At 35.4% G+C, this 12,806-nt stretch overlaps 1 protein-coding gene across 1 annotated transcript; it reads left to right on the top strand.

Moving 5' to 3' along the window:
* The first annotated feature begins 11,639 nt into the window (after nt 1–11,639).
* LOC101422084 (olfactory receptor 8H3-like) lies at nt 11,640–12,593 on the top strand. Its single transcript, XM_004472344.1, has one exon. The coding sequence runs from the start codon at nt 11,640–11,642 to the stop codon at nt 12,591–12,593; it is 954 nt and encodes a 317-aa protein (XP_004472401.1).
* Nucleotides 12,594–12,806: the final 213 nt, after the last annotated feature.

Raw genomic sequence — 12,806 nt, 5'->3', positions numbered from 1 at the left:
GGGTCTTGCTTCTCTCTGGGTTCAAGGTTCCTTTCTTCCTGAGGCTGGCTTCTCTTTCCTCTGTGAGCTTATTTCCCAGGGTTCCAGCTTAGGTCTTCAGCATCAAACTCCAACATCAGATACCCTCAAATCTGTTCTTTGCCATGTTTTTTATCTGTGACACCCCACCCACCAAGGCATAGGGACACAATGCCTTAATCATAACTCAATCATGCCCAGGGACAGATTAGATTACAAACATAATTCAATATCTATTTTTAGAATTCATTACCATATCAAACTGCTACACCCTCATATATTTTTCACACTATTAAATGTGACAGACAAGGGGAGAGTTCTTAAAGCTGCAAGACAAAAGTATAAGGAAGTACCAATGAGATTGAGTGATGAATTGTCATCAAAAACTATGGAGGCCAAAAGAGAGTGGGTTGATATACTTCAAACACTGAAAGAAAACATTTGCCAACCAAGAATTTTATAACTGGAAGAATTTCTTTCAAAAATGATGGAGAGTTTAAGACATTCTCTGATAAACAAATGCTAAGAGGTCATCACAACTAGATATGTTTTACCAGCAATTTTAAAAGGAGTTCCTAAGAAAGAAAGGGAAGAGACCTAGATAGTGGTTCAATGTGGCATAAAATTATAAAGATCTAAGCCAAAGGTAACTATGAATATTTGTGGAATTATAATCATCTCTATTATTATAATTTGTTGCTTGGTTTATAATTCTATTTCTTACATCCTATAAATGCTAAGATGCAAATGCATAAAAAGTAATGATAAAACTTTGTCTTGGACAAAAAATGTACAAAGATATAAAAGTGTAACATGTACGAAAAATGTGGTGGGAAAGAGCAGTATAGGAAAAGTACAGGTGCATTATATTGGAATAATATTCATGTCAAATCAGTATGACTTCTATATACTTATGATGTCACATTTAACCCCATCATAAACACAAGGAAAACAGATGAAAAATATATCTAGATGGAAATGAGAGGGTACTCAATATGCTTCAACACAAAAATTCAAATATATATAAAAGTAAATATTAGGGGAGATCCAAGATAGTGGAGTAGGGAATGGCAGGCTGCACTCCATCTCCAGAAACTGCTGGAAGGTAGTCAGGTATACTTCACAAAAGGGAAGCTGCAAGATGGGGGTGGCAATTGGATAGGGCAGCTAGATGTGGGGGAACCACTTGACTGGGGAGAGCAAAGCTATGGGAGACAGGATAGGCAAGCCAGCACACAGCTAACTCAGAGGGAGAGGCAAACTGTGGAAAAAATTGGGCTGACAGACCAGCTCTCAGACAAGTCAGAGAATGAGAAAAGCTGCCAAGTAATCATGTTTGTGTCCCAGTGTCCAGCAGAGTATTGAAGTGGGGGAACTATGGGGCAAGCAGTTTTAGGAGCCTATGCACAGCAGTTCCGGGGAAGAGCAGTTTAGGGGTAGTGGGTTGACAGGGTGGGCCAACTGGATTTCAGTCAATTCCTGGGAAAAGGAACAATGCCAAACAGTGGAGCAGCTCCAAAGAGAGGGGAGGGACAAGGTGATCAGGCAAGCTTCTGTGACACACACTATCCCTAACAGAGAGAGGAACTGAATCATGAAGGGGGTGAACTGACAGGAACCTAACAGCTTGGGTGAGAGGGAAGCTGAAAGAGACATCTGGCAAGCCATCAGAAGCCCAACTGGCCTGAAGGAAATGGGACAAGGAGTAGCAGCCATCAGAAGCCTCAAGAGGCAGAAGAGATGGAAGCCAGAGAGTAATCCATTGGGTTTTCAGGCACAGAGCCATTTGCCTGAGGGAGGAGAATTTACAAGACAATCAGCTTTGTGACAGAGACATTAGAGTGAGATTTTATTTTTAAGTTTTTAATTTGTTTTTTATATATAATTATTATTTAATTTTTTCTCTACACCAGGATGCTTTTCCTGGGGAGTGTGGGCCTCAGAGTGATAAATTGGTGAGCACTGGCAGCCTGAGATGGTAGCTAGTACCCTGATAGGCAGGCCTCTTTTTCCTGTTCTTTTTTTCTTTTTCTCCTAATTTTCTACATTTCTTTTCATTATTTTGTTTTCCCTCTTCTGTTCCTTTTCTTTCATTCCACTTTATATTGTTTGGACTTCATTTATTTTTTCTCTTCTCATCTTTCTGTTCTTTCATTTTATTTTTTCCTGTTTCTTTTTTTAAATTCCACCTTTTAAAATCTTAGTCCTGTTTTTTTTTAGAGTTTTTACTCATTACTTTTTTTTCTGGTTCTTTTCTGGTTCATTTTCCATCCTTTTATTATTTTATTATTAGTATTTTCCTCTTCTTTTTGTGTTCCTTTATTATGACCTTAATATTTTTTAGGGCAAATGTGGACAACTACAAGGATACAGAATAAGTAGAACCAAGAGGCCAAAAAAACACCACAAAACACTTTGTACAAAACAAAGTGAAATAAAACCTTAAAGTAGAAAGAAAGGCTAACCAATTGAAAAATCCCATCAAAATAAATATATGCCTGTACACCAGCAAAATCAAAAGCCATACTAAGAAAAAAGAATACAATGCTCAGTCTAATGAACAAACTAAAAACAGGAGGAGATGCTAAACATGGAACACTTTTCAGTTATGTCCAAACAAACATAATGAATCAACTTAATGAAGTGAAGGATTAGATAAAGGATATTAAGAAGGAACTGTAGACATACAAAGAAGAAATTATAAACATATTTGAAAAATAACATATCTAATGGTCTTGAAAGACACAATGCAAGAAGTTAAAAATATGTTGGAAGCACATAACAGCAGATTTGAACAGGCAAATAAAGAAATAGTAATGGCAAAGTAGAACATCTGAAATTGAATAAGGAGAAGAATAGATAGTTTTTAAAAAAAGATAGAAAAATAATCATCAAGGATTCATGGAACTGAATGATAATATGAAATGCACAAAAGTATGCATTTTAGTCATCCAAAAGGGAGAAGATAGGGGGGAATAGGGCAGAAAGAGTGTTGGATGAAATAATGAATGAAAATTTCCCATCTCTAATGATGGACATGGATGTAGATGTGCAGGAATTGGAGTGCACTCCAAATAGTATAATTCCCAACCAGCATACCCTAAGACAAATACTTATCAGATTGTCAAATGCTCAAAACAAAGAATTCTGAAGGCAGCAAAAGAAAGGAGATCCATCACATATAAGAGAAGCTTGATAATATTAAGCACTGATTTCTCATTTGAAACCATGGTGACAAGAAGAAAGTGGTATGAAATAGTTACGGTGCTAAATGAATAAAAAACAAAACAAAACTGCCAGCCAAGAATGTTCTTTCCAGTGAAGCTGGCACTCAAAATTGAGAGATAATCCAAAATATTCAAACATAAACAGAAAATGAGAGTTTGTCAATAAGAATCCTGCCCTACAAGGAATACTAAAAGGAATTCTGCAGATTGAAAGGAGAAAAAAGAAAAAAAAGCCAGGAGAGAGAGGGTTGGAGAAGATTTTAGAAAGGAAAATTATTAATAAGAGTAATTAAAACAAAATAGGGCATATGCAAACCTAAAGAAAAAAAAAAAAACATGTAAGGACTTCATCATGGCAGAATGCATAAGGAAATACGACCCATCTATATGATGTCCTCAAGAAACTTACCTTTAACCCAGGGATGCAAGGGACTTGCAATTGAATGGTTGGAAAACAATTTTACATGCAAACAATAAATAAAAAGGGCAGGAGTAACAAAATTCTAATATCAGGAAAAAAGTTGACTTTAAATGCAGAACTGTTGTAAAACACAAGGAAGACCATGATATATTAATGAAAAGAGTAATGGATCCAGCAGAAAGAATCAAGATGCCCCAAAATACCTGAGGCAAGCATTAGAAAAACTAAGTGTAGTAATAGATGTCTCTACAATTTCAGTGGAGAACTTTAATACATCCTTATCAATACTAGATAGAATATCTCGACAGATGGTCAATAAAGAAACAGAGACCTTAAAAAAATCTGTCAGAGGATCTGGAACTAATGGACATACACAGAATACTATACCCAAATACAGCAGGGTATATATTCTTCTCAGGGCAACATACATCATTCTCCAGGATAAACCACATGTTAGGTCAAATAACAAGTCTCAAAGAATTCAGAAAGATTGAAATAATACAGTGTAATTTCTCTGACCACAGTGGAATGAAGCTGAAAAATTATATGGGGCAGAGAACCATAATAGGCACATATATATGAAAATTAAATAACACACTTTTAGACAGTCAGTTGGTCAAGGAGAAACTTGCAAAAGAAATTAGTAATTACCTTTAAATGAATGAAAATGAGACCACAACATATCAAAATCTATAGGATGCAGCAATATTCCCATAAGTACTTATATTAACAAAGGAATAAGAGCTAAATTCAGAGATCTAACTTACATCTGGAGGAACTAGAAAAAGTGCAACATACTAATTCCAAAGCAAGCAGAGATAAGGTAATAACAAAGATTAGAGAAGAACTAAAAGAAATTGAGAGTAAAAAAATTTCACAAAATTAACAAAACCAAATGTTGGTTCTTTGAGAAGATTAATAAAATTGAAAAAACTTTAGATAGGCTAACAAAGAAAGAAAAGACATGATACAAATACATAAAATAAAATAAAAAAACAAGAGAGGGAACATAAATGATGATCCCACAGAAATAAAGAGTATCATGGGAGGATACTTTGAAAAACTCTATGCCAACAAGATGAATAATTGAGATGAATTGGACAAATACCTAGAAACTCACAAACAGCTTACATGGTAGTCATTCCTAAGGTTTCACCTAGGCCCATCTCAGCAGGACCTATGGTATGATCTCATTTATTTGAAACAATTAAAATAAGTAAACTTTTTGAAGTCAGTATGTCAGATATAGATTACCAGTGGACAGGGTGAGGATGATGAATAAGAATTTCCAGAATAAAACTTAGAGGGGGTACTAATTGGAATGATGGAAATGTATTGGTGATAGTTGGTGGTGATGGTAGCACAATATTATGAACTCAAATAACAGCATCGAAATATATATATATATATATATATATATATATATATATATATATATAAAGTGATTAATGGGGGAAATGTTAAATTGTACATATGGAAACTGCATAAAAATTTTAAAAATTATGTATCTTTGGATGGGGCGGCCAACATGGCCCAGTGGTTAGGGCATCCGTCTACCACATGGGAGGTCTGTGATTCAAACCCCAGACCTCTTTGACCCATGTGGAGCTGGCCCACGCGAAGTGCTGACGTGTGCAAAGAGTGCCGTGCCACGCAGGGGTATCCCCGCTAGGGGAGCCCCACGTGCAAGGAGTGTGCCCTGTAAGGAGAGCCGCCCAGCGCAAAAGAAAGTGCAGCCTGCCCAAGCATGGCGCCGCACACACGGAGCGCTGACACAACAAGATGACACAACGAAAAGAAACACAGATTCCCGTGCCACTGAGGACAACAGAAGCGGACAAAGAAGACGCAGCAAATAGACACAGAGAACAGACAACTGGGGTGGAGGGGAAGGGGAGAAAAATAAATAAATAAATCTTAAAAAAAAAAAAAGCTGAGACCAAATAACACTGTAGGACAGAATTTCTTAAAAAAAAAATTATGTATCTTTGGAACTACACCACACAAACGGTGAACATTAAGGTAAAGCAAGAACTTTAGTTAATAGTACAATTTTTAAAATGTGCCAGAATGAATTGTAACAGATATTTCACACCATTGCAACTTTTTGGTGGTGATTTGGTGTGTGGAAATCCTGTATATATTTTTTGGGGGGGGGGAATAATTTACTTTTTCATTTTAATGTTTTAAAAATATATTTAACTGTCTTTTTTAAAAAATAGATTGCAAACATTACATTAAAAAAGAAAAGAGATTCTGTATACCCCATACGCCCACCCACTCCTCCCACATCAAGAACCTCTTTCATCATTGTGACACATTCATTGAATTTGGTGAATACATTTTGGATCACTGCCACGCTGCATGGATTATAGTTTACATTGGAGTTTACGCTCTCTCCATTCTATTCAGTGGTATGGCAGGATATATAATGTCCAGCATCTGTATCTACAATATCTTTTAGGACAACAATAAGTCCCACTAATGCCCCCACACCACATCTCTTCTTCCCTCTCCCTGCCCTCAGCAACTACTGTGGCCACTCTCTCCACATCAATAATACAATTTCTTCCATTGCTAGAGTCACAATAGTTCTTTAGTAGAATACCAGTAAGTCCAGTGTAATACATATTTTCTTCCTCCATCCTGTGGACCCTGGGATGGTGATGTTCACTCCACCTCTAAATTGAGAAGGGGCTTAGATCCCACATTGCTGATGGATGCGATTCTCCTCATTGCTGCTGTAGGCACTCTCGGTTCCCTGCTATGGTGGTTGACCATCTTTATCTCCCTGTTAGCTGACCTGGGAAAGTCCAACAAACCAGAAAGTAGGAGTTACTATTCTGCTGAGGCTCAAGGCCCAGCTGACACATGGACAGTCCAGACATTTAAGTCTCCTGAGTATACACCAATCTCAGCACCAACCACAGGTTCAGTAAAAGTGACAGAAGAGGCATGTGTAGAAAGGTCACATCTGAGTCCAACTCCATCACACTCAGGAACACAAATTCCAAATTAGGGCTTACTGACAAGGCCCTGAACTCCAGAACAATCTGCCATGACTGTAGAATCTGCATGTCTCTGTAGCTCTCAGGAGCACCAGTACCTGGGGTTGTATCTAATTTGACTGTCTCTGGTATCCTACTGAGACGTACATAAGCTCATCCCTTTGATTACCTCCTGACTCATTTTGAAGTCTCTTAGCCATATGAACTCATTTGTCTTTATCATTTCCCCCTTTTATTCAAGGTCTTTTTCTAGTGATATCCCCAGCTGGTGATTGGTAGCAATCCCTTTGTGCCAGGGAGACTCATCACCAGGAGTCATGTCCCATGCTGGGTGGAAGGTAATGTATTTAAATGCTGAGTTTGGCTTGGAGAGTGGCCACATTTGAGCAATGCTGAGTTTGGCTTGGAGAGTGGCCACATTTACCTCTCAGGAGGTAACCCTTAGGCACCCTGCAGCTCTAGGCCTAGTTGAAATTTCAGGTACACAGACTCATAGGCATGGTTATCAGTATCAAAGGCTCATCGTTGGACCATCCTTCTTCACTGGTCTTTGCCCTTGCACTTGAGGGATTGCTGCTGTTCCACTGTGGAATGTGACTGAGCTCCCCTGGCTAGAAACTTAGTACCCCTTCAATTGTCCTTTGTAACTTTACTATAAAAATACCCAGTGAATAGCCAAACATTTTTATATACCCTTAATACATGCCCTGGAGAACTCCCTCCCAACCATGTGTCCCTCATCAGAGAGAGGAATAGAATAGATGAAAGCAGTGTAACTGGGGGACAATGAAAGTATTCCATAAGATCATGCAATGATGGATATAGGACATGTTTAATTTCACCAAAACTTTATAAATGTTATAGTCTAAAAGGTAAACCATAATGTAACTAAAATTTTAAAAAATTGTACTGTCTAAAATATAAACCATAATATAAACCCAAATGGAACCATGTTTGGTAGCTATGTTTCAATATCTGAACATCAGCTGCAGCAAATATAACATAAACATATAAAAAAATCGTTGCTGGGGAAGGGGGAAAATGGTTTGATGTTGGATATATGAGAGTTCCCTATATTGTATATGTGACTTTACTATGATCTAAAACTTTTTTGAAGGCAAAATTAAAAATTAAAAAAAAAAGGATGTAGACACCGAGTAAGGAGTGAAAGAAATTGCCTTGCCACTGTACAAATAAGGCAACACCTATTAGAGTGATGAAAGGCAAAATGTCAAAAACAAAGTTTTATGATATTTTTCATTTTTTAATACCCTAATTTATTTTTTACTTTATTTTAGTTTTTCTAAATATTTATGTATTCTATTTCTAATCTTTAAACTATCATTAATATTTCATGTTCCTACTATTTGATTTTGACAATATATTAGGCTTCATTTTTGAAGAAGTTTTGAACCACAGAAGGGTTCAACTATGGCAGGGGAGAAATCCTGTATTTTATGCATGATTGTTCTCTAAACACACAAATTCTCAATTAAAAAAACAAAAAAATTAACAAGCACTAGATGAATATTAAAAGGATGTAAAAATATACTCCTTAAATATAAGCATATGAATAAACCTGTGCAAAGTAATACTATTAGGAAGAATAGACTTTTGTTTTCAGAAATACGAAGGACAATGTAAAGTGACAATAGAGGCAATTTTTCACACCACCATACTATTCTAAAAAGAGCTTCAAAACATGGAGAAAATGAAATAATTCAAAGGAGAAATACAATTTTTAAGTAAATGACATTGAATAATTGTTAGGAATGATCTAATTTTGTTGAAATATAAGACGAGTAAGTTTATTTTCTTTCTGTTTCTTCTTCCTGATCACCAATTTTTTACAGTTATTTCATATTGAGATCCCAACAATAAAGGTTTGACAAAATATTAACAAAAAAGTTTCGTGAAATAATATTTTTGACTATTACTTACATTATTTGAATGTATATGTAATGCCTATAAAATTTTTATTTCAATTACTAGAAGAAAAACACCTTCATGTTTATTTTGAAAGGAGAAAGCAGACCTTATTGAGATAAAAGATGTTCTTTTAAGATAAAAGATGTTCTTTAAGATAAAGAATATCTTAGGGAAGCGGACTTGGCCCAGTGGTTAGGGCATCTGCCTACCACATGGGAGGTCCACAGTTCAAACCCTGGGCCTCCTTGACCCGTGTTCAGCTGGCCCACATGCAGTGCTGATGCACGCAAGGAGTGCCCTGCCACGCAGGGGTGTCCCCCGCGTACAAGTGTCCCCTGAGTACGAGTGTCCCCTGCATACGGGAGTCCCTCGTGTAGGGATGTCCCCTGTGTAGAGGAGCCCCACATGCAAGGAGTGCGCCCGATATGGAGATCTGCCCAGCACGAAAGAAAGTGCAGCCTGCCCAGGAATGGTGCCACACACACGGAGAGCTGATGTAGCAAGATGGTGTAACAAAAAGAGACACAGATTCCCGTGCTGCTGACAACAACAGAAGCAGACAAAGAAGAACACACAGCAAATGGACACAGAAAACAGACAACTGGGGTGGGGGGAAGGGGAGAGAAATAAATAATAAAAAATAAATCTTTAAAAGAAGAAAGAATATCTTAAGCCCCAAGAGCTCTTAGTGTGAAATAAATTGATGCTGGCCTTTGAATCTCCAAATAAGCTTTTTAAAGCATCACTGAATATTTGATGAATTTAAGAATTGTATATTCAAAATGTTATCTAATATATGAAATATTATTTTATAATACCTTGATCTATGCAAACAAATTCACTCTGAAAATCTTGCACTATAGACATTATTACTTGTATGAGTTGCTTCTAAATCTACATGAAAATTGATTTCTTTATAGTTAATTAATGAATGATTCATGAGGATTCATTTCACCAGGTTGTATATAAAACAAGTGAACTTTTGGCCATTTATATAATGATAAAAACTGCATTCATCTCAGCACAGATTTTTACGTTCTTCTAACATGTTTCTTTTCATATAATAATTGCCAATAAGCTAAAATAATAAAACAAACTGCATAACAATTGATGTGACTAAATATATTACATGTGATTTCTTAATGTATTAATTGACACTCCCAAACCTGCTAGAGAAAAACCACCATAATATTTGGCATGTCTCAAAATCTCCTGTTCATTAGTTGGTGCACACTCCTAGAAAGAAGTTAGTAATGCTGCATTAGTCATGGCAAAATAAGTGAAACAGTGGATTTTACAAAAGGTTATTGTAAAAGAGTTCAGGAATATTATAAAGAATAATAATATCATGAACATTGAACATGATAAAATTATATAAACATATAAGTACTAAGTATACATGTAAAGGAGTTATACATGTACGAATTAAATAACTTGGAGGCAAATACATCTAAATAATATATATGAATAATTTCCACTTTTTCTTTCATTTTTTGTGTAATATTATATGAAAAAAAAATAAACAACTTGTAATCCTATGATAGTGTCATTGGGAAAATTATGGTAATCCATCATTGGTAGTAAATAATCTGGCCTTTCAGTGACAGAATAATTAAACATTTCTCTGGAAATATCCCCTCTTTTACCGAGTCATAAATTAAAGCATCACAAGAGGATACCAAAAATGCTGCTCAACATTGTTTGACTTCTAAGAGGAAGACAACTCTCTTACTAACTTAAATGGATGCATTAGTCCTTGGATCTTTATCCTTGGAATCATGCCAAACAATCTACTTGGGAAATTGGTCCCAGAGATGAACAAATGTTACATTACCAGCAAAGTCTCTAAAGAGATGCCATGGCTTTATCAGGATGAAAGACAAGGGATTCTCTGCTCTGCTTGTGTTCATAGTAGCATCCAGGGACACTGGTGAGACAAAATTTCCAGATGAATTTTCTATTTGAACAGGTCATGAACAAAATTTTTAGATTATTGATTGTATCTCAATAATAAATAATAAAAATACATGCATAAAAAATCAAACCTTTGTTATCTGAAAGGAAACCAATCACAAAAATTTCTGGCCCATTATTTAGTTTACATATTTTATTTGTGAGAAAAAACTTGAGGATGGCAAATGTCTAGACAGATAAAGCTGGAAGTTTTTCATCAGCTTTGACTCATGGTAAGTATAAATTTCAAGTTAGAACTTTGTAGTTCATCTCAAGAACTGTGAATATTATTATGAGAATATGCATATACATATACATAATATGTAGCTCTTAACTAAGGAATGCCAATATTTGTAGAAATAGAAATATAGAACTGATGGAATCAGAGAAATCAAGCAATGGACAATGTTGAAAATAAAATTTTTGGAGGAATTTGGATTACATAATCAGTTTAAAAAAACTCTTCTGAAAATTAATAGTAATGCATGCTCTATAATATTAAAGAACCTAAAGTTTTAACTTCTGTCATTTCTATTATATAATATTGGATACAAATTAACAGTAAATGATGTATTAAATCTCTATATATTTTTCTGAAGTTAAATATAAGTAGGAATATAATGCTATGAGCATAATCGCTAGACTCAACCAATTTTGGTATACTCATAGAAGAAGTAATACTTACTGATTGTGACTCTGGAAAAGTTACTTTAATTACTATGCCCGTTTTTCATCTAAAAAAATGCATACAATTGAAAGGCTTACAATATAATATTACATCTGAATAAATGTATTAGTGTAAAGAAGTATTTATAACTGTGTCATAGTCATTGTATTAAGACAATATATATGTATTCCCATTATACAATATCCAAAAGTTGATTTATACTGAATTTATATTTGACAGTCAAACTAAGTTTTTTCAGCTATCTTTTGCAAACTATTCTTTATTACAAATTTCTAAAATCACTAAACTCTCTTTTTTTAAATCCATGTCATTTCATTTTTAAAAAATTGGTTTGAAGTTATTCATGCCAAGTATCACATTTAATTTCTCAATAGTTCACAAGAGTATAACTTATTATGGGACGTAGGAATGACACGAATGTGCCTGATTTCATACTTCTGGGATTGACAGAATCTGAAGATATCCAGCAGGTACTATTTATGCTCTTTTTCCTGATATACCTGATTACTGTGCTGGGGAATGCAGGGATGATTTTGATAATTTGTCTGGATATCCAGCTTCACACACCCATGTATTTTTTCCTCAGTCACCTGTCATTCCTTGACCTCAGTTATTCAACGGTCATCACACCTAAAACCTTAGAGAATTTACTGATTTCTGACAAATATATTTCATTCACAGGTTGCTTCACCCAAATGTATTTTTTTATCGTCTTTATTGTCACTGAATTTTACTTTCTCTCTTCAATGGCTTATGACCGTTATGTAGCTATCTGCAAGCCTCTTCACTATCACATTGTTATGTCCACGAGACTCTGCCGCACCCTCGTCACTGGGTCCTACTTGATTGGCTTCACGGAATCAACAGTCATTGTGCTTTGCATGAAAAGCTTGCATTTCTGCAAATCTAATGTCATCTATCACTTTTTCTGTGACTCAACTCCAATTTTAGCCCTGTCCTGCACTGACACTCATGGCACTGAAAATTTGATAATCATTCTCACTAATTTAAACATAATGGTGTCTCTTATCACAATTTTTATGTCATATGGGTCCATTCTGTCTAATATTCTGAAAATTAATTCCACTTCAGCAAAGCGCAAAGCCTTCTCTACTTGTGCCTCCCACTTCCTGGGAGTAACCGTCTTTTATGTCAGTATAATATTTACTTATTTGAAACCAAAGAAGTCCTACTCTTTGGGAAAGGATCAAGTGGCCTCTGTGTTTTATACTATGGTGATCCCCATGCTGAATCCACTTATTTATAGCCTTAGAAACAAAGAGGTGAAAAATGCTCTCATTAGAGTCATTCAGAAGAGCAAGTGCTCCAGACAATTGAAAAGTCAGTGATGATGAATATTTTAGTGTAACCTTTCTTTCTTTCTTTTTTGGGTATTCATTCTCTAAATAGAGTAGCCTCATTTAATTTGCTTGAATTTCTGTTGAGCCATCCTCTATTTGACCACACATGATGGGACATTACAAGAATATATTTTCAGAATTCCCCTGAGTAATTAGAAGCTATGAAATACATGTTAAACCTGTTTTTTAAAATGTATGTAT

The sequence above is a fragment of the Dasypus novemcinctus genome, chromosome 10 (genome assembly GCF_030445035.2).
Source record: "Dasypus novemcinctus isolate mDasNov1 chromosome 10, mDasNov1.1.hap2, whole genome shotgun sequence".
In the NCBI taxonomy this organism is placed as follows: domain Eukaryota; kingdom Metazoa; phylum Chordata; class Mammalia; order Cingulata; family Dasypodidae; genus Dasypus; species Dasypus novemcinctus.
Note: the sequence above shows the minus strand (reverse complement) of the source record. Positions and strands in the feature narration are given on the sequence as shown.